Source organism: Bos indicus x Bos taurus, chromosome 1 (genome assembly GCF_003369695.1).
Source record: "Bos indicus x Bos taurus breed Angus x Brahman F1 hybrid chromosome 1, Bos_hybrid_MaternalHap_v2.0, whole genome shotgun sequence".
NCBI classification, from domain to species: Eukaryota; Metazoa; Chordata; class Mammalia; order Artiodactyla; family Bovidae; genus Bos; species Bos indicus x Bos taurus.
In genome coordinates, this window is record NC_040076.1 from 53,579,669 (window position 1) to 53,603,346 (window position 23,678).

Here is a 23,678-nt window from a genome sequence, read left to right on the forward strand (position 1 = left end):
TTCTCCAGGGGATCTTTCCAACCCAGGTCTCTTGCACTGCAGGCAGATTCTTTACCATCTGAGCTACCAGAGGAATCTAAATCCTCATGGCTTATTACTAAGGGCCCCCCAGTGACCAGGGACTTAAGACTGTCCTTAAAAAGGGATTCAGCTGGACCTAGAAAAGGTGCAGAGGGTACTATTATTGCACTCTATTCTATGTGATGGGAAGATGAGTTATAGAGAGGTTTTATCATTTGTCCAAGGCTTCACAGGCTAAAGGAGCCATGAGTCAAACCTAGGTAGTCTGGCTCCAGAGTCTGAACTTTAAACACTATCCCACACTCTATGAAAGTTTTGAGCTCACAGAAAGTGATCAATATTACCACTTTTTTTTTTTTTTTTTGGACAGTTGAGGGATGGCACCAATTTTATTTACATTTCCAAGCACAAGTCTTTCCACAGAGAAATTTAAAAAACAAAACAAAAACAAAAACAAAAAAAACAACTTATTTTAAACAACAAATGGGTGAAAATAATGACAGTAATAATTAAGACACTATCCATCAGACTATTCTTAATATCGAAACTGAGCCACTACTGTGTTCCTATTTGGGAGATAGTCAAGTTACAGGTTAGGACTAGAATCAGGTTGGCAGTCAGAAGATCAAGGCCAGCAGCTTCATAAATAGTCTTCTCAACCCCTGTTTGGGCTTCAATTTTCACTTCTCTTAAATGAAGAAGTGAGTCTAGATCAGTATTTTATAATCATGCTCCCTGGGGCTGTAGGCTTTTTACAGAGAGCTGGAGACAGAAATGAGAAGTAGATACCTCTGGCCCCAAGATTCTCAGCCTCCAATTCAATCAGGACAGTTCTGTTTTTATCTGTTTTATATACCTGAGGTCAGAGACAAATTTTATTTGGGGATTAAAAAAAAAAAAAGGTTCTGCTGCAATCCAAGAAAGGGAGACTGAAAAACCCCTTGGGCCATGTGAAATCTAAGAGCCCCATCACCTATGACATTTTTCATTAATCTCTAAATATGATTAACTTGAAGACTCCAGGTTGAAGAGGTTTTAGTAGCAGTTTCTAAATGTTTTATTCCTTCTTATTTTTTTTTTCAGTTACTCTTTTTTTTTCAGGGCTGGATAAAAATAAACACGAATTATTACCCTAATGTCTATATTAGCAATATCGATCCACTCATCCAGGTCAAAGAACTTAGAATAAACTCCATGGAAAAGTGATGCTTCACTTAAGGGTGCCTCTGTTAAAGGGGCATATTAACTCTTTAGCCCACAAGGAAAAGAAGTAAGTCAAAAAGGGTGTGCAATAATGTTGACATCCATCAATATTTAATTGACCTTTTTCCTGTTTTAGTCTGAAGTTCTTCCTCCAAAAGCACAAAGCAATGAAATCAATATATGACTTAAACAGAAAAAGCACATGGTCTAACACTTAAGTATCTAGATAAGACTCATGCACTATAAGATTGTACATTGCGTGAAAATGAACTGGAAGGCAGAACTCTTAAACACGGAGGTAAGGTTTTCCATCAGTGGAAGTGCAGAGCTGCACACCCAACATTAACAAAAACTTACACCCAAGTGTCTTTTAACTTGATGGAAAAGAGCACTAATGAAATATCCTTCCAGAAGTGGCAATAGGCTAGAAAGAGTTAGAAGGGATGACAGCTGCTAAGGGATGACATTTTTCAGCTTCATACATATAAATTATAGGAATTAAAAATGGATAAGAATTTTAGAAAACTATCAAAAACTACCTGTTTTCCGAGAGATTAGGGTTATTAGCACAAATCCAGATGTCAAAGAATTCTTTTTCCTGATAATTAGTAGAAGGAGGCAAGACTCTCCACTTAAGGCAAAGATCTAAAATCATCAAAACAAAAACCACATACAAGAAAGACCACAATCAGAGGTGAATCTACCATAGTAAGATGTCAGGCTGCATATACCGAAAGTATGAAGCTATCTTTCAGTCCAAAGACAAGTGAATTCTTGACCATATACCATTATATTTGATGGCACAAATAGTCCAGGATTCTGAGCTACCTAGAACACCATCAATAAGTATTATCATTGCTGCCATTATTATTATTATTGCCATCATTGCTTAAGTTTTTTCCAGTTGGTTTCTGCTGGTTCCAGCCAAAAGAATATGAAGTAATAGGTCCCTCTTCACCTTTTCTTAAACCACAGGAAGGCATCAAGACTGACTCTTCCATTTTTTCTGACCCACTATTTATCTGCCAATACCACCGTCCATCTCCAACCACATGACTAAGATAAGAAGGAAAATCAAATTCTACCATTTACACAGTTCCTTGTTCTGCATTTCTTATAGCTCTTACTCTGCTCTCCAGTCTACAGTTCTTGACTTCTTTGTCTCTTTCCCCCTTTCAGTCTCTCCTCGTTTTCAGGCACTCCAGTCTCTTCAGGCTACTCCTCACTTGAATCCTGAATCCCCTCTACACCCTTTGTTAGTAGCTCTTGGGTAAATACTTCTTTCTCTCTGTTTATCTAAAATGGAGGCAGTCTGCACAGTGGTTAAGAATATGAATTTCACTACCTACCAAAAGGGGTTCTTGAGGCTTATAAGATATAATAATAATGATTAAAAAGACAACATTAGTAGCCATTTGTAATGGTTAATTTTATGTGTCAATTTGACAGGGCCACTGGGTACCTGGATATTTGGTCAAACATTATTCTGACTGTGTCTGTGCTTTGGATTAGATTAACATTTGAGTTGGTAGAATGAATAAAGCAAATTATCTTTCCTAATATGATGGGCCTCAACAAATCAGTTGAAGGCCTGAATAGGGGGGAAAAAGTTGACCCTCTTGCAAATAAGAGACAGTTCTTTCTGTCTTGAACCAAGACATCAGTTTTTCCTGTCTCCAAACTAGAACTAAGCATCAGCTCTTCTTGGGTATCAAATCTGTCAATATTTAGATTGGAACTATGTTATCAGGCCTCCTGGTTCTCAGGCCTTAAAGCTCTGGAATTAAAACAATGGCTCCCCCAGGTTTTTACCTTGCTGACTAAGATCGTGGGACTTGTCAGCCTCCTCAAACATCTGAGCCAATTCCCTATGATTAATATCTATCTATCCATCCATCCATAAATCTATCTATCCTGTTGCTTCTCTTTCTCAGGAGAACCATAATACACTATCCTAAGCACTGAATAAAATTTACATGTGTTAATTAATTGTATTTTCACAAAACTGCATAATGTAACTACAAATACTAACTGCAATTTATAAAAAAGAAAATCGAAGCTTAGAGAAGTTAAGAAATTTGCCCAATTTCACATAGCTTTCAGGTACTAGAAATTGGATTCTGGCAATAAGTTGCACATATCAAATACACACAGTCATTTTTAACCAGTGATATTATCATCCAATAGGTTGTTGCATACAGTCATCAGTTTTCTCAATTATACCTTCTAAGTGCCTGTCGTGTGTGTTCCTCTTAAATCTCACTGCCATATCTTTATTCAGATCTGTGTAATTCCTCACCTGGATCCTGGATCGTACCAGAAGTCTTGTCTGCAGAGGTATGACCCTAACCTTTGCTTTAGGCCTTCTCCAAATCATCTTGCACTGAGCTGCCAGAGCAACCTTACTACAAGTGACATCTATCCAGCCAGGTCCTGTTTGGAACACCCCAGGCTCAAGGTTGGGGAGGTGTTCCCTTGCTGTTCTTCTGTCACTAACTCATGTCCGACTCTTTGAGATCCCATGAATTGCAGCATGCCAGGCTCCCTTGTCCTTCCTTTTCCCACACCTTGCTCAAATTCATGTCCAAGGGGTTCCCTTGGCCCTGTGTAAGGAACTACAGTGTGATTTTTTTTTTTTGTTTGCTTGACTGCTTCTCCCACTGGATGGCAGATTCCCTACAGACAGTGAAGACCCATAATAAGCGTTCAATGCTTCAGTGATATTCTCTCCTTTTGAAAAACTTCCAATGCTTCTCCATTGCTTATTAAAATTAAAACTCCTTATCCTGGCATTCAAGGCTACTGAACATGTTTACACAATCTAATAATTTTATCTATTATTATTTACTCATTATTGATTCACTTAGTAGTCAACTGCTAAGTATCTACTATTAATTTAACACAGTGTTAAGTATTAAAAATAGGAAAATGACTGTTTCTATTATTCACCACAATAATATTAGCTGAATGGCACACTATATATTAACACATATTTCCAACTATACCTCTGCTTTCAAAAACTGACTTGAAAGACCAAGGCAAAGGCTACCTTGTCATGAAGCCTTGCTTCAATTTTCTCTCTTCCTTCTTTGAAACCTCAAAGAACTGTGGGTCTCTTTGACATCATTTACATTATTTTCACCTCTATTACAATTACTTTCATACTCATCTTAACCTTTCTCCTAGACCCTAATCTCTTAGAAAGCAAAAACTCTGTCTTACTTCATCTTTGTCTTCCTTATTTCTTTTTTAACACAGTGATAATATTAGGCTTGCAATATTAGGCTCTTACTAAAACCTAGATAGCATATTCAAAAGCAGAGACATTACTTTGCCAACAAAGGTTCGTCTAGTCAAGGCTATGGTTTTTCCTGTGGTCATGTATGGATGTGAGAGTTGGACTGTGAAGAAGGCTGAGTGCCGAACAATTGATGCTTTTGAACTGTGGTGTTGGAGAAGACTCTTGAGAGTCCCTTGGACTGCAAGGAGATCCAACCAGTCCATTCTGAAGGAGATCAGCCCTGGGATTTCTTTGGAGGGAATGATGCTAAAGCTGAAACTCCAGTACTTTGGCCACCTCATGCGAAGAGTTGACTCATTGGAAAAGACTCTGATGCTGGGAGGGATTGGGGGCAGGAGGAGAAGGGGACGCCAGAGGATGAGATGGCTGGATGGCATCACTGACTCGATGGACATGAGTCTGAGTGAACTCCGGGAGTTGGTGATGGACAGGGAGGCCTGGCGTGCTGCAATTCATGGGGTCGCAAAGAGTCGGACACGACTGAGCGACTGATCTGATCTGATCTGAAAAGTTTGCTAACTTGAATGGAATTTAACACTCACCACACTGAATCATGCATGGGATGGCCATGGCTTGTCTTCTTTGATACTGAACAGAATCTGAAGATTTTTCCATGTCCTTATTATCTGGGTATCCAAATTCATTCCAAAATAATGTTAGATTTCTGTTACCTAGGAAAAAAGAAATTAAAAAAAAAAGCAGGAAGAAAATAATGAAAGAAAGTAAAACTAATAAGATCAAGATGGTAAGTAAAGGGAAATTTGAATATAAACACATGTACATATAATATGATTTCAAATATGTAAAAACTAATAACATATAGAAACAAGTGATTACGGTTTAACACTGGTTTTCCTTGAGTATGGATGAAATTGGTTTTCTACTTTACACTTTCTTGCATTTTTCCAAACTATATACAATAGATATGCATTGTATTTATAATAAAACCACAATTATAGTTATAAAAATATATCTATACTTTTATTGTTATAATAAAATACACTGACATTTAAAACTTTTTTCTTAAATACTCCTAGGAGGGACTGTGCTGATTAAAAAGTCACCCTTAAGACTAGTGGTACAAATATTTATCATCTTGTTTCACAGCCAGTTTCTATTTTATCTCTGGCTCCCTTTTCTTTCAGGCTCTATTGTTTATGCCCTACCCTTGCCCCAGATTCTAAACTGCTTCCTTGTTTAGAAACAGCACTTGTCATGGAGGTCTTTCAGGCATCCTCCTTAAGAGGCTGTGTTCTTATCCATTGATCCAGCAATAGAACTGTTAGGAATCTTCCCTACAAAACTTAACAGCACAATAGCCGTATATATGAGAGCACTGTATGAATAGGAAAACAAAACAAAAACCCCCTGGAAACAAAGTAAAAGCCTAGAACTGTTGTTTAGTCACTAAGTTGTGCCCAACTCTTTTATGTAGCCCGCCAGGCTTCTCTGTCCATGGGATTTCCCAGGCAAGAATACTGCAGTGGGTTGCCATTTCCTTCTCCAGGGATCTTTTTGACCAGGGATCGAGCTCATGGCTCCTGCATTGGCAGGTGGATTCTTAGGGAACTGATAAATCCCATTTTCAAACAAGGGGACACTAGGCAACCTTTAAATTAAAAAGTTAGAGCTAAATATATTATTGTGTCAACACCTCCAAGACAGAGTTTTAATAATTTTTTAAAAGAATGTAAAACAGCAAATCTAGTATAATCAACTTTTATAATGTAAAAAAAGAGTATACATATAAAATGCTGATAACCATGCTTTTCTTTTCCTAAAAGGATACAAAAGAAAGTTTTAATAGTGGATACCACTTGGAAAAGGATAGAGAGAGAGAGGAAGGCAGGGAAAGGTACTTTGAATTTTCATTTTTTACTTTCTGAACACTTGAGTATTTTTTACATGTGCATTTATTACTTTAAAAATACTTTTTTGAATAAGAATCCAAATTTAACATTCTGTCCAATATGGTAATCAACTGGCCACATGTAGCTACTGAGTACTTAAAATGTGGAAGACACAGAACATTTCATCAAAGTATAAGGTTCAAAAAGTAAGGTTCTAAAATATATACCTTAGAAATAAAATATATAAAATAGGGCCAGCCTTATATCAACCTTAATATATGACCAAGTAATCCAAGCAAAAACCAATAAATACCTTTACACTTTCCTATGCCTGTTAAGATTTAGGTTCAGAATGTTATGTGCCTTTAAGACCAGCAGGGAAGGGACTCGGTCTTGAAAAGGTGCTTTGCAGTTGGATGGGTTGACAACTGCCCCGAAAATTCCCTGGTCTCCTACCTTGTCTCTTCACAAAATCTCTACTAGTTCTTGTCTAAATGTCCCTTTGTATTCTGCTTCCTTGGCCTTTCTCAACTCAGACTTTCAGTTTTCTGCTTTTTGCTCAGCGTGTGGTTTTGGCCCAGCCCAGACTTTACCCTTTCACTGTACACCAGAACCTGATTTAATCTTTGGTGTCTGGACAGGACTCGTGAGATCTTGTTCTCTGATTTCCACAAGAACTACTCAATTTTTGCTATGTTAAGGCACACAGAGCTATAGATTAACTTTGAGTGCTGTCTCTACCACACACTTATTGTGTAATTGTGGGAAGCTAGTAAAGTTTCTTATCCATAAAATGAGTGTCTACTCTAACTTGCCTTACATGGTCATCACTAATAATAAATATTAAGGTGCATTAAAAAATATAGTGCTGTGCAGAAACTTATGTTGCTGCTGTATCATATTTGTTCTTTCTTTAAATGTTACTTCCCCAAGAACACCTCACCTTCTCAAAAAAGGAACTGTGTTTATTAGGTACTGCACCCTGTACCTAATAAATCCACAAAAAGTTTTGCTGCCATTCTAACAAAATAGCTCTTTAATGTGTTCTTTAGGATAAAATCAAAGTGAAATAATGTCTTTCCCTGAAAATATTAACTAATCACAGCTAACCCAACCCAGCAAACTTATAAAACAAGTATCAACTGTTAAGCCCGATATAAACATCTTAAGAGCTGGAAAACTACTAGGATGTTAGAAACACAAGCACATGCCTCTTGAGGGTGGGTGATACCTGCTTTGTGATCATATCACTCTTACAATGCTTATTATTATACAACACTTATAACTGAACATTATATTTCAGTTCACTTTATGCCTATTTTCCCTCTAAAAAGTGAAATTCTTAAAGATAATGGATGTGTTTAGGATCTTGTTTTCACTAGCTGACACGCAGAGCTTAATATTTACTTATAATACTGAATAATTCTAAAGAATTACTGGCTATCAAAGGCACGAGAACATTCAGTAGCCTAATCTAATGACCAGGACTGACAGAAGATATGCCATTTGAAGTCAGTATCAGGACAAAAGAAACAACCAGCTATATTCAATCTGGGAATCAGAAATGGTTTCCCTAATGGCCAATGCAATCTTGACTTTTTTCCCCATCAGACAGAAGCTATGCCAATGTGCACAATTTCTAATGTGTCAATAAAACAAATTTCCATTGAATGAACCCTGAAGATTATGTAGATGCTTCAGCAAGGTAAGTTGGCTAAAGAAATGGCCATGGGAGGAAACATACCACACACAAAAAAATTTTTTCATGTGTTACTCAGTCTACAGAGATTTATACAACTATCCTGAGGGGGAAAAATTTTTCTCCCATACAAAAAATAAACCATCAGTGGATTTTAAGCAGAAACCTTATAGATGAGGAGAGAGTGGTATGATATAATCAAAGCAGCAAAAGGAGAAACAATAACCTGCCAACCAAGAATACATTACCACTATTGAAGCTGTCTTTCAGAAATGAGGTAGAGATAAAGTATTTCCAAAACAAACAAAATTGAGGAGGTTCATTACTAGATCTGCCTTACAAGAAATGCTATAGGAAATTCTTCAAGCTGAAATGAAAGGAAACTAGTAACTTAAAAATTTGAAAATACAAAGCTCACTGGTAAGGGTAAGTATACAGTCAAATTCATAATATTCTAATTCTGTAATGATTGTACGTAAGTCACTTAACTCTAATATTAATATGAAGGTTAAAAGACAAAGTTCAAAAAACAACCATAGCTACAATAATTTATAAATGAACACAATATTAAAATACGTAACCTGTGAAATCAGTAAGTCAGTTCAGTCACTCAGTCATGTCCAACTCCTTGTGACACCCTGGACTGCAGCATGCCAGGCTTCCCTATCTATCACCAACTCCCAAAGCTTACTCAAACTCATGTCTGTTGAGTCAGTGATGCCATCCAACCATCTCATCCTCTGTCGTCCCCTTCTCCTCCTGCCTTCAATCTTTCCCAGCATCAGGGTCTTTTCAAATGAGTCAGCTCTTCACATCAGGTGGCCAAAGTATTAAAGTTTCAGCTTCAACATGAGTCCTTCCAATGAACACCCAGGACTGATCTCCTTTAGGATGGACTGGTTGGATTTCCTTGCAGTCCAAGGGACTCTCAAAAGTCTTCTCCAACACCATAGTTCCAAGGCATCAATTCTTCGGCACTCGGCTTTCTTTATAGCTCAATTCTCACATCCATACATGACTACTGGAAAAACCATAGCTTTGACTAGACGGACCTTTGTTGGCAAAGTAGAGAACATAAAATGCTTGTAGGGGGAGGGAGTAAGAAGGTTTTTCTATGTGACTGAAGTTAAGTTGTTGTAAACTTAAAACAGACTGTTATAAGTATAACATGTTTTATACTTATAGTTTCATAACCACAAAGCAGAAATCTATAGCAGATGTACAAAAGAGAAAGAGAAAGGAGTCAAAGCATAGCACTACAGGAAATTATCATATCACAAAGGAAGAGACCAACCGAAAAGAAACAAACTACAAAAAAGCCAGAAAACAACTGATAAGATGGCAATAGTAAGTCTTTATCAATAATTATCTTAAATATAAATGGATTACATTCTCTAACCAAAAGATGTAAAGTGACTGAATAGATAAATACCAAGACCCAACTATATGCTGTCTATAAAACACTCACATCAGTTTTAAGGATATACATAGGTTCAAAGTGAAAGGATGGAAAAAAACATACCATGTAAATGAAAATCAAGAGAGTGGGTAGCTATATCCAAAACATACTTTAAGTATGTTGGAGGAGAAAAGAAGATTATTATTTAATGATAAAGAAGCTGATTCACCAAGAGGCTATTAACATCATGTAAATACATACACTCACTGTCAGAGCACCTAAATATATTAAGCAAATATTAACAGACGTAAAGGTAGAAATAGAGAGCAAAGCAATAATAGCAGGGGACTGCAATACCCTTGTTTTAACAATGGAAAGACCATCCAGAGAGAAAATTATAAGGAAAAATGGACATTAAATACATTAAATATAAAATGGACCCAAATTAGAAAATATAATATTTCATCCAAAAGCAATAAAATTCACATTCTTCTTAAATGCACCTGGAATATTTTCCAAGACAGATCATATATTAGGTCACAAAACAAGTCTTAACAAATTTACAAGGACTGAATTGTATCAAGTATCTTTTCTGACCATAATGGTATAACACTAAAATCAACAAGTGGAAGAAAGCTGGAAAATTCACAAATATGTGGAAATTAAACATCAGACTACTGAAAAACCAATGACTCAGAGAAGAAATCAAAAGGGCAATTTTAAATATATTGAAGTAAAATTAACAAAACAATCCCATTTACTACTGCATCAAAAAGAATGAAATACATAGGAATAAATCTACCAAAGAGGCAAAAGACCTATACCCTGGAAACTATAAGACACTGATGAAAGAAACCAAAAATGACACAAACAAATGGAAAGATATACTGTGTTCTTGGACTGGAAGAATAAACATTGTTAAAATAACCATTCTACCCAAGGTGATTTGTAGATTCAATGCAATCCCTATCAAATTACCAATGGCATTTTTCACAGAACTAGAACAAGTAATTTTAAACTATTTATGGAAATGAAAAAGAGCCTGGAGAGCAGAAAGAATCTTGAGGAAAAAAAGAACAGAACTGGAGGAATCAGACTCCCTGACTTCAGGCTATACTACAAAGCTATATTCATCAAAACAGTATGGTACTGGCCCCAAAACAGAAATATAGATCAATGGAACAGGACAGAAAGCCCAGGAATAAATCCACACATAGTGATAAACACTTCCATTAAGAAATAAACAAGAATGATATAACCAATAACATTATATTAAATACCTCAATGAACTAGAAAAAGAAGAACTAAGTCCCAAGTTAGCAGAAGGAAAGAAATGGCAAAGATCAGAGAAGAAATAAATGAAATAGAGAACAGAAAAAACAATAGAAAAGATTAATCAAACTAAGAGCCTCATTTTTGAAAAGATAAACAAAATTGTAAAACCCTTAACAAGACTTGGATTTCCCTGGTGGCTCAGATGGTAAAGAATCTGCCTGCAATGCAGGAGATCTGGGTTTGATTCCTGGTCAGGAAGATCCCCTGGAGAAGGAAATGGTAACCCACTCCAGTATTCTTGCCTAGACAATCACATGTACAGGGGAGCCTGGCAGGCTACAACCCATGGGGTCACAAAGGGTTGGACATGACTAAGAGATTAGCACTTAATTAGACTAGATAAGAATAACAGTGAAAACTCAAATAAATAAGATCAGAAATTAAAAATGAGACATTACTGTGGATACCACAGAAATACAAAGGATCTTAAGACACTACAATGAAAAATTATATTCCAAGAAATTATATAACATAGAAGAAATGGGTAAATTCCTAGAAACATACAACCTACCAAGACTGAATCATGAGGAAATAGAAAATATGAACAGACCAAGAGTGAGTAAAGATACTGAATCAGTCATTAAAAATCTCCCAACAAAGAAAAACCCAGGACCAGATGGCATCAGTGGTGAGTTTTACCAAACATAATAATAATAATAAAAATAATAATGCCTATAAATCTTTTCCAAAAATATATTCCCCCAAATTTTTTCTTCTTTAAAGAAAGAAAATTTCCAAACTCTTTTTATGAGGTCCACATTACTCTGATTCCAAAACCAGATAAGGGCTTTATAAGGAAAGAAAAATACAGTCTAGAATCACTGGTGAACATAGATGCTAAAATCCTCAATAAATAGAGAAGGGAATGGCAACCCACTCCAGTATTCCTGCCTGGAGAATCTCATGGACAAAGGAGCCTGGCGGGCTACAGTCCATGCGGTCACAAAGAGTCAGACACAACTGAGCGACGAACACATACACATTCAGTCTGTTTAATAAATGGTGGGAAAATTGGATGTACAGACAAAAGAATGAAGCTGGACCCTATTTCACACCACTCATAAACATTAACCCAAAATGAATTGATGATTTAAAGGTAAGATCTGAAACCATAAAGTTCCTAGAAGAAAATATACAAAAAGCTCTTTAACATTGGTCTGGGCAATGAATTTTGTTGTCGTCGTTTTTGATATAACACTAAAAGCATAGTGGAACAAAAAATAAACAAGAGGGCGTATATCAAACTACAAAGCTTTTGTATAGCAAAGGAAACACTCCAAAAAAAAAAAAGAAAAAGCAACATACAGAAAGGGAGAAAATATATGCAAATAATTTATATGATAAGGTATTAAAGTCTAAAATATATAAATAACTCAAATAATTGAATAGCAAAAAAAAACACAAAACAACCCTCTTATTGAAAAATGGTCTGAAGACCCAAATAGACAGTTTTCCAAGAAAAAGACACACAAATGGCCAACAGGTACGTGAAAAGGTGCTTAACATCACTAATAATCAGGGAAAGCAAATCAAAATCACAGTACCTTATGACGTCACACCTATTAGGATGGCTATTGTCAAAAAGAGAAGTGATAGTGTTCTTGAGGATGTGGAGAAAAAGGAATCCTTGTACACTTTTGGTAGGAATGTAAACTGGTACAACCATTATTGAAAACAGTGTGGAGATTCCTCAAAAATTAAAAAATGTAGCTATTATATGATCCAGAAAACCACTTCTGGGTATATATCTGAAGAAAATGATAACAGTATGTTGAAGAGATATCTGCACTCCCATCTTCACTGCAACATCAGTCAGTACCGGCAAGATATGGAAATATGGAAGCAACCTAAGTGTCCAATGATGGATGAAAGGTTGAAGAAAGTATGCCTGGATGTGTGTGTATGTGAGAGAGAAGGAGGATAGAGTAGAATATTATTTAGCCATAAAAGAGTTGAATTCTCCATCTGTTATAAGAATGAAACTCTAGGGAATTATACTAAGTGAAATAAGCCAGACAGAGAAACATATAATATGATTTACATGTGGAATCCAATACTACTACTAATAAAGTTGAATTCATAAAAACAGAAAGTAGAATCATGGTTGCTGGCAACTGTGGGCCAGAGATAATGGGGAGATGTCAGTCAAAGGGTACAAACTTTCATTTATAAGCTCAATAAGTTCTGAGGATCTAATGTACAGCATGGTGACTATAGTAAATAATACTGTATTGTATACTTGAATGTGCTAAGAGAGTAAATCTGAAGCATTCTCACACCTACATAAGCAACATGGTAACTGAGTGAGATGATAAGATGTTTTAATTAACTTGACTGTGGTAAATATTTCACAATGTATATGTGTAGTGAATAGCCGTGTTGTTCACTTTAAGCATATGTAATTTTTTGTCAATGATACTCAAGAAACCTGGAAAAAAATTATTGTCTATCCTAGTCTGGCAAGAAAGAGTAAAATGATTAATAGAATTCATTAAATTAGGTAGGCCTTGAAATATGAAAGTGAAAGTATGAGTTGTTAGGTCATGTCCAACTCTTTGTGACCCATAGCCTGTAGCCCACCAGACTCCTCTGTCCATGGAATTCTCCAGGCAAGAATACTGGAGTGGGTTGCCATTCCCTTCTCCAGGGGGCCTTTCTAAGCCAGGGATTGAAGCTGAGATTGCAGGTAGATTCTTTATCATCTGAGCCACCAGGGAAGCTCAAAAGGTTTTAATAAACCATATTTTGTTAATGTGTATTAAAGAAGTTTTTTAAAATTTCTCTTTGATCCAGAAGTCAATTAAGAACAAAATATTGTGTCTCAAATATTTCCCCCCCACCTATAGAGAATGCTATTTCCCTTGTGGTTCAGGCGATAAAGAATCTGCCTGCAATGTAGGAGACCTAGGTTTGATCCATGGGTCAGGAAGATCCCTTGGAGTAGAGAATGGCAACCCACCCCAGCATTTCTGCCTGGAAAATCCCATGGACAGGGGAACCTGGCAAGCTACAGTCCATGGGGTCACAAAGAGTCAAACAGGACTGAGTGACTAACACTCATGGAGAATGCTTTGTAGATAACCCCAAAATTGTTAATTTCATAATTATATTAACATCCTCAAGGTATTCTGATTTTAAAATCCATTTTACTTTTGTGAACAGGAAGTAGAGGAGTATATATTTTGAGACTTTTGTTTGAATAATCAACAAGCTTGTTAAACTAATGGAATAATCAGGGTTTAATGCACATAGAGAATTAAATTACTAATTTCTAGGATAAGTATCTGAGACAAGCTGTGAAAACCTAATTTACTGCTAGCTAGGTATGGAGTATTGTATTCAGAAGATTCCCAAAGTTTAAATTAATCTGATTAATTTTTCAGGAAAAAATAATGGAAACTACTGCAATAACTTACTAAAAAATTGTCAAAAACCAGTAACTAAAAGAGCAGTTCACATAGATTTTGCCTCTTAAAGGGGGAAGAAATCTAATAGCCTCTTAGAGGTCCGTTTCATATGTATTCATAGAATGTACAATGATATCCAGGGAGTCAATTGACCAAGTGAAAAAGTAATAAAATTCAGTAATAAACTACCAAAGCAACATTTGATGTTTCCAATCAAATAATAAAACCTAAAACAGTTTATGAAAATAAAGCACCAAGAAAATCTGAAGATGGCAATGGTATTTAAACGAGGTCCCTGCCTTCAGGTAGTTCTGCATCTAAATAGATATTTATGTTCTACTTTTAAAGATTTCATGATCTGAGCACAGTCAGGTCCCAGTCTAGTCAAGGCAATGGTTTTTCCGGTAGTCATATAGGGATGTGAGAGTTGGACTATAAAGAAAGCTGAGCGCCGAAGAATTGATGCTTTTGAACTGGGGTGTTGGAGAAGACTCTTGAGAGCCCCTTGGATTGCAAGGAGATCCAACCAGTCCATCCTAAAGGAGATAAGTCCTGGGTGTTCATTGGAAGGACTCATGTTGAAGCTGAAACTCCAATACTTTGGCCACCTGATGCGAAGAGCTGACTCATTTGAAAAGGCCCTGATGCTGGGAAAGATTGAGGGTAGGAGGAGAAGGGGATGACAGAGAAGGAAATGGTTGGATGGCATCACTGACTCAATGGACATGAGTTTGGGTAAACTCCAGGTAAACTCTTGCCATCTCCTGTTTGACCACTTTCAATTTGCCTTGATTCATGGACCTAACATTCCAGGTTCCTATGAAATATTGCTCTTTACAGCATCAGACTTTACTTGCAAAACCAGTCCCATCCACAACTGGGTGTTGTTTTTGCTTTGGCTCTGTCTCTTCATTCTTTCTGGAGTTATTTCTCCACTCTTCTCCAGTAGCATATTGGGCACCTACCAACCTGGGGAGTGATGCTGAAGCTGAAACTCCAATACTTTGGCCACCTGATGCAAAGAACTGAGTCACTGGAAAAGATCCTGATGCTGATTAAAGGCAGGAGGAGAAGGGGACGACAGAGGATGAGATGGTTGGATGGCATCACCAACTCAACGGACATGAGTTTGGGTAAGCTCCTGGAGTCCACGACGGACAGGGAAGCCTGGGGTACTGCAGTTCATGGGGTTGCAAGAGTCGGACACGACTGAGCGACTGAACTGAACATTAAAGATCTCAAATAGAAATTACACATCCATTCTTGGAGGACTGTAGATCACACTTTCTCCTCTGGTGAATACTGTCCTGTTTGTCCTTATCTTTATAATTCTTAGCCAAGCCAGATATGAGACCCTTGTTAAGCTGATCCCTTGTGTGATCATTTATCATTTATGGTCTTGATAGCATCTCTGGGTTAGGGATAGGAAACTGGTTTCAAGTAACATAGCAACTCTGATCAGCTGGTAGTGATGCCCATAAAATCTCGAGGCCAATTACCACTTATCAGGAAGAACTGCCATGATGGCTTAGAAAGTGTGTGGTGTATGTGAGATGAGAGAGGCCCTATGTGATCACTTCCCAAAGGATTTGATTTGAATTGAAGGAAAATAAAGCGAGATGTCTTCAGCAGTGGTAAAGATGTTTCCAGTGCCCTTCTTTCTCTTGGCTCCTGGATGTGGTTGAGGTGGTTGGGTCCATCTCCCAGTACAGTACAGTCGATGGTACAGTAGGCTCCATAGCAAAACTCCAGGAATCTGCAGAGTTGGTCCAACTTTGCAGTAACGTCATGACTTCACCTGACAATGGAGCATCATTTCCTTTCATTCCATATTAGCTGCTTCCCACGAAGATCTCCTTAAGCTGAAAAAAATGATTTTAGAACCACCACCATCCTGACTTGAGAAAATACATGATGACAAAATAAATAAATAAATCATGAATTCAATCATACTTTTATGTGATTTTATGTCTTACTACTCACAACTACATCGCTATATTTGAAAAAATGTAGCACATATATGTACAAGACATAACGCCGTCTTCAACAATCATCAGTAGCCAGGGATTCAAGGATTCCAAGCCACACTCTAAGGTCCCCTAGGCTTCGTGACTCCTCCCAGTTCAGAACCACACCATATGTGCAGGAAGATGGAGGGAAGCCTTATGAGGACATCTTCAAAAACAAACTTAAGGAAAGTTACGTTTCTACTGAGTTCTTCCTTATAAAGAAACAATTTAACTTTCATTTTTTTGGTTATATTTTTATTTAGTCACATTCATAGCTTTTCTATATATGCACTAATTTTTCCTGTTGTTTATAAAGAATGGAAATCAAAATTAGACATAATAATATAAATATATTAAAAAACATTCTGTGTTATCACGGGTAAAAGCTTAGTCAGCTACCTAAGTCTCCTCAATACCTGCTGCTACTGCTGCTAAGTCACTTCAGTCATGTCTGACTCTGTGGGACCCCACAGACGGCAGCCCACCAGGCTCCCCTATCCCTGTGATTCTCCAGGCAAGAACACTGGAGTGGGTTTCCATTTCCTTCTCCAATGCATGAAAGTGAAAAGTGAAAGTGAAGTTGCTCAGTCGTGTCTGACTCTTAGCGACCCCATGGACTGCAGCCTACCACCCCAACACCTAGGTTAGCATAATTTTTCTTTCTACCAGGATTCTCTTTATCTTCACTTCAGTTCAGTTCAGTCACTCATTTGTGTCCGACTCTTTGTGACCCCATGAACCACAGCACGCCAGACCTCCCTGTCCATCACCAACTCCCGGAGCTTACTCAAACTCATCTCCATTGAGTTGGTGATGCCATCTAACAATCTCATCCTCTGTCGTCCCCTTCTCCTCCTGCCTTCAATCTTTCCCAGAATCAGAGCCTTTTCAAATGAGTCAGCTCTTCACATCAAGTGGCCAAAGTATTAGAGTTTCAGCTTCAACATCAGTCCTTCCAATGAACACCCAGGACTGATCTCCTTTAGAATGGACTGGTTGGATCTCCTTGCAGTCCAAGGGACTCTCAAGAGTCTTCTCCAACACCACAGTTCAAAAGCATCAATTCTTCAGCACTCAGCTTTCTTTATAGTCCAACTCTCACATCCATACATGACTACTGGAAAAACCATAGCCTTGACTAGATGGACCTTTGTTGACAAAGTAATGTCTCTGCTTTTTAATATGCTGCCCTGGTTGGTCATAACTTTCCTTCTAAGGAGTAAGTGCCTTTTAATTTTGTGGCTGCAATCACCATCTGCAGTGGTTTTGGAGGCCCAAAAACCAAAGTCAGCCACTGTTTCCCCATCTATTTGCCATGAAGTGATGGGACCGGATGCCACAATCTTAGTTTTCTTAGACATACACAAAGCACCGTGACTTAATGGTCTCAAAAGTCTAAAGATTCTTTGTTGTTAACACAACTTATGTTAAATTGTTTAATTCTGATTTCGCTGTCTTAAATTCAGTCATTAGATACAACTTATTCTTTTTTCTAAAGCACACACACGCAGAATAATGAAGAGTGTTGAAGCTTTGCTTCTTGTATGGCAGGGAAAAATCAAACTGTAAGACTCAAAGTGTATTTAATTCTAGACAAAAGAAGGGCTGGCTTTTTCATATTTTATTTGCAATATAGGTGAGATCTTCTGAGATGTTTTAGCAAGAAATTTCCTTGTAGATGTTAAAAATATCATTATCATGATAACAATACAAGTGCAGTCAGATAGAAAAAGAAGTGTTAAGTGCTGTCAATGGTGATAATTTCAATTATCAAGTGAAAGCAGTGTAATGGATAAAATCTAAGACTGTGATATTTTTTAAAAAACAGAAGTCAATGCTTTGAACTCCTGAACCATCCTGCTATTTTCTGGGAACTGGCACAAAGTAACAATTTTAAACAGAATATATATTTATGCAATAAAAATAAAGTAAAAATGTCTATAATGTTTTTTGATATTTTCTCTCCAATTCCTCTCACATAAAGCTTTTAGCCAACACAATTTTTTTAGTGGTATAGAATTCTACTGTTGCTGCTGTCAATAGTAAGGTCCCAACAAACATGGGTAATCAAATGGTTGATAAAAGAAGTTCTTCTTTATAGAAGTATTAGTTAATAAGCAATGAAAATTGATTTAATTAGAATGCAAGAATTTGGGACTCTTAAGGGATATGAGTTTTGATCACTAATTGTTAATATTATTAAAAGAGAACAATTTATGGCTCCTGATAGAACACTCTTCAACCTACGAAGTATCTTGATAAAACAGCCACAAAAGAACACACCTGAATTTGGTCAAGCTGCTAGATTCTACCAATTTACAGAGAAATAAAATAAACAGAATGAAAGAATCTGTTAAACTACACACAGTAATGCAGTCAGAAAAATTTAAACTGTGAAAACGGTAAGACAACCAATTCTGCCTACAAATAAATTGCCCAAAAAAAGAGAGAGAGAGAGAGAGAGAGGGAACAATAAAGAGAAATATGAGGACAGGATAGAGGACTATGAAATATAACAGAAAATTCAAAATGTAAACATGAGACAGGATATTTTTATGCTATTAAAAAAGTATTGACGATTTTTAGATGTCATATTTGTATTGTGGTCATGTTTTTAAACAGAGTTCTTTAAGAATACATGTTAAAATATATGCAGATATAAAGTATCTGGAATTTCCTTCACGTTCCAGTTGTGGGGGACTAGGTGGAAGTATGGATAAAACCAGTTTGCTGAGGAGTTGATAATTGTTAGGGTTGGATGATGGGTTTATGTATTTCATAATCAGTTCAGTTCAGTCACTCAGTCGTGTCCCACTCTTTGCGACCCCATGAACTGCAGCACGCCAGGCCTCCCTGTCCATCACCAACTCCCAGAATCCACCCAAACCCATGTCCATCGAGCTGGTGATGCCATCCAGCCATCTCATCCTCTGTCGTCCCCTTCTCCTTCTGCCCTCAGTCTTTTCCAGCATCAGGGTCTTTTCAAATGAGTCAGCTCTTCACATCAGGTGGCCAAAGTACGGGAGTTTCAGCTTTAACATCAGTCCTTCCAATGAACACCCAGGACTGATCTCCTTTAGGATGGACTGGATGGATCTCCTTGCAGTCCAAGGGACTCTCAAGAGTCTTCTCCAACACCACAGTTCAAAAGCACCAATTCTTCAGTGCTCAGCTTTCTTTACAGTCCAACTCTCACATCCATACATGACCACTGGAAAAACCATAGCCTTGACTAGATGGATCTTTGTTGGCAAAGTAATGTCTCTGCTTTTCAATATGCTATCCAGGTTGGTCATAACTTTCCTTCCAAGGAGTAAGCATCTTTTAATTTCCTGGCTGCAATCACCATCTGCAGTGATTTCAGAGTCCCCAGAAATAAAGTCAGCCACTGTTTCCACTGTTTCCCCATCTATTTGCCAGGAAGTGATGGGACTGGATGCCATGATCTTAGTTTTCTGAATGTTGAGCTTTAAGCCAACTTTTTCACTCTCCTCTTTCACTTTCATCAAGAGGCTCTTTAGTTCTTCACTTTCTGCCATAAGGGTGGTGTCATCTGCATATCTGAGGTTATTGATATTTCTCCTGGCAATCTTGATTCCAGCTTGTGCTTGTTCCAGCCCAGCGTTTCTCATGATGTACTCTGCATATAAGTTAAATAAGCAGGGTGACAATATAAGTTAAATAAGCATGGTGTTAGCCCTACTAAACTGTAAATTCCCAGAGAGGGTGGACCTCGTCTGATTTATCGGTCCTGTAACATTCTGCGCCTGGCATCGATGAATGAATGAATAAAAGAACACATGAGAAATAGATTTGACATTAATATAAAAATGTATTTTCTAATACAGTTGTGCAAAGATTCATAGCTGCCTCAAGAAGTAGCAATTTTTCTTTCATGAGAAAAATTTTACCCTGTTTAGGCATAAAATGGCTTCCACTTGCCTGGGACTTCCCAAGTGGCTCAGTGGTAAAGAACCTGCCTGCCAATGCAGGGGATGTGGGTCTGATCCCTGGGTCAGGAAGATCCCGTAGAGGAGGAAATGGCAACCCACTTCAGTATTCTTGCCTGGGAAATCCCATGGACAGAGGAGCCTGGTGGGTGATAGATAGTTCATGGGGTTTCAAAGAGGCGGACATGACTGATATGACTGAACAGATACATATACACAATGCCTGGGGCAGGGGTGGGTGAGGTAAAGGGGATTCATGCATGGTGGGGGTGGGTGACTGGATTAAACAACTTTTAACCTTATTGCCAACCCAGGCCCTATAATTTGAGTTCTGCTGGTAAAGGTTGTTTATTGCATCATAAATTTCATTTTAGCTGATCAGCTATAATCTGTTTTGAAAAATTTTAGTAATACATTTCTATGTAATTACTTCTGTTCAAATTCAGATTTCATTTGCTATTTCTCCCTATCTTTTCCTTCTCCTTCTCTCTCCATTCCAAAAAGCTGATGATTAATATTTCCATTTTACTGTAAGGATGCATAAAGTTTCAGAAAACACAGTAGCAGACAGTGACGTGAGGACAGACTCAGAGACAAGAATACTTCTGAGATTCTTAGCATCAACTGTGCCAAAAGTAAACGCAGATCTGACAAATGACACAAAATCATTACCTCGCCATTTCTTTTTCTGCTGATTGGATTTTTAAATACAAGGGCCCAATTTTCCATAGAAACAGATCAGATTTACAGCAAATACAAAAATTGCATCTTTTATTTATAAGGTTAAAAATCTACCCAAATACTTTTCATTAAAATCGTGTGTCTATAATATTGACTTTCAGAGGGTTAGTCAAGCATTACATAACTTTGCTTCTTCCTGTGGGAATTAATAAGCAGAGACCTGAAGGTCAATCTCCTCAACACAATTCCTGAGACTACCAATTCTGACCTTGATTACTTGATTCAGTTTGATACTGAAGTAGTTGTGAGATATGTGAGGAAATACACATGCTCACTCTCCTTTCTCCACTCTCTGCTTTCTTTCTAGAGGAACATCTTTTGTGAGAGCAACCTCTAGCCCCAACTCCATTCATGGACAGTTATGGAACTAGGACATCAACACGTTTTTAACCATTAGTGATTAACATACAAATATAACTTCCTGATGTTCAAGCTGGTTTTAGAAAAGGCAGAGGAACCAGAGATCAAATTGCCAACATCTGCTGGATCATAGAAAAAGCAAGAGAGTTCCAGAAAAACATCTATTTCTGCTTTATTGACTATGCCAAAGCCTTTGACTGTGTGGATCCCAATAAACTGTGGAAAATTCTGAAAGAGATAGGAATACCAGAACACCTGATCTGCCTCTTGAGAAATCTGTATGCAGGTCAGGAAGCAACAGTTAGAACTGGACACGGAACAGTAGACTGGTTCCAAATAGGAAAAGGAGTTCGTCAAGGCTGTATATTGTCACCCTGTTTATTTAACTTATATGCAGAGTACATCATGAGAAACGCTGGACTGGAAGAAACACAAGCTGGAATCAAGATTGCTGGGGGAAATATCAATAACCTCAGATATGCAGATGACACCACCCTTATGGCAGAAAGTGAAGAGGAACTCAAAAGCCTCTTGATGAAAGTGAAAGTGGAGAGTGAAAAAGTTGGCTTAAAGCTCAACATTCAGAAAACTAAGATCATGGCATCTGGTCCCACCACTTCATGGGAAATAGATGGGGAAACAGTGGAGACAGTGTCAGACTTAATTTTTCTGGGCTCCAAAATCACTGCAGATGGTGACTGCAGCCATGAAATTAAAAGATGCTTACTCCTTGGAAGGAAAGTTATGACCAACCTAGATAGCATGTTCAAAAGCAGAGAAATTACTTCACCAACAAAGGTTCGTCTAGTCAAGGCTATGGTTTTTCCTGTGGTCATGTATGGATGTGAGAGTTGGACTGTGAAGAAGGCTGAGCACCAAAGAATTGATGCTTTTGAACTGTGATGTTGGAGAAGACTCTTGAGAGTCCCTTGGACTGCAAGGAGATCCAACCAGTCCATTCTGAAGGAGATCAGCCCTGGGAGTTCTTTGGAAGGAATGATGCTAAAGCTGAAACTCCAGTACTTTGGCCACCTCATGCAAAGAGTTGACTCATTGGAAAAGACTCTGATGCTGGGAGGGATTGGGGGCAGGAGGAGAAGGGGACGCCAGAGGATGAGATGGGTGGATGGCATCACTGACTCGATGGACGTGAGTCTGAGTGAACTCTGGGAGTTGGTGATGGACAGGGAGGCCTGGGGTGCTGTGAATCATGGGGTCGCAAAGAGTCGGACATGACTGAGTGACTGATCTGATCTGATAACTTACTTATTTTGAATCATACTATATCTTCTGTTGAGAAGACTTTGAAAAAGTTAGGTAGATAAAATAGGGATAGGAAATTACACAGAGGGGAAAAACCTGGCAAGTCACACTCTGTGGAGTTGACAGTACCATGTTGGGAGGGCACCCACACTCCAAAGGAACTTACAGAGACAACCCCTACAATCAGGACTGTGTAAGACTGTCTTGAGTAAATCTGGGCTGGATTGAAATCATTCCTATAAGCTTTAAACTGAATGCCTAATTCCTTCTGAGGACTTAGTTCTTTATTCTAAGGATAAGCTGAAGCTTCAGTACTTTGGCCAACTGATGTGAAAAGCCGACTCACTGAAAAAGACCCTAATGATGGGAAAGATTGAGGGCAGGAGGAGAAGTGGGTGACAGGATGAGATGGCTGGATGGCATCATAGACTTAATGGACATGTGTTTGAGCAAACCTTGGAAGTTAGTGAAGGACAGGGAACTCTGGTGTGCCACAGTTCACAGGGTTGTAGAGTCAGACACAACTTAGCGATTGAACAAAGATAAGCAAGGATAAACAAGATAAAGAAGGGATTATGGAGAAAATATGAAGATGGAGGAAGTTACATAATTTTCAAATGCTTAACATTTTCTTTCTGAACCATGTTATGCTAGCATTTAAAGACCAGTGAGTAGATCATTGATTTACACAACCTCACTCCGTACCTTCCAATGTTTTATACAGCTTCAAGCACACCCTGCCAAATAACGTAGTCTTTCCTACATTCAATATAGCTTTAAACATGTCTCTGAGAACAAAACATACATGTGAAAAAGTATGCCTTTGCTAAGCATGAGTAACACGCACGTACTTTTCAGAGAAGTGTTTCTCAAACTTTATTGTGTGTTCACATCCCCTGAAGACTTTGCTAACATGCAGATTTTAATCCAGTAGGTCTTGGGTGGGGCCTCAGATTCTGCATGTACACCAAGCCCTCAGGTGATGCTGACGCTGCTAGTCCACAGACCACACTCTGAGGAGGCTTTAGACCATGACAGGAAAATCCAGCACTGGCAGGAAATTAACACCCTCAAGGTCATTCCCACCTTTATATTTGTTTCCCCTGAGTTCTTTCACTCTTTCCTGTTTCACCGGTATGA

The 23,678-nt window shown here is 37.9% G+C and overlaps 1 protein-coding gene across 1 annotated transcript in view; it reads right to left on the reverse strand.

The window, feature by feature from the left end:
* Positions 1 to 23,678, reverse strand: part of MORC1 (MORC family CW-type zinc finger 1) — a 151,708-nt gene that overhangs the window by 69,296 nt on the left and 58,734 nt on the right. Inside the window, 2 exon segments of the mRNA XM_027550561.1 lie at positions 1,764 to 1,869; positions 5,068 to 5,196. Of these exon segments, the coding sequence (XP_027406362.1) occupies positions 1,764 to 1,869; positions 5,068 to 5,196 (235 nt within the window).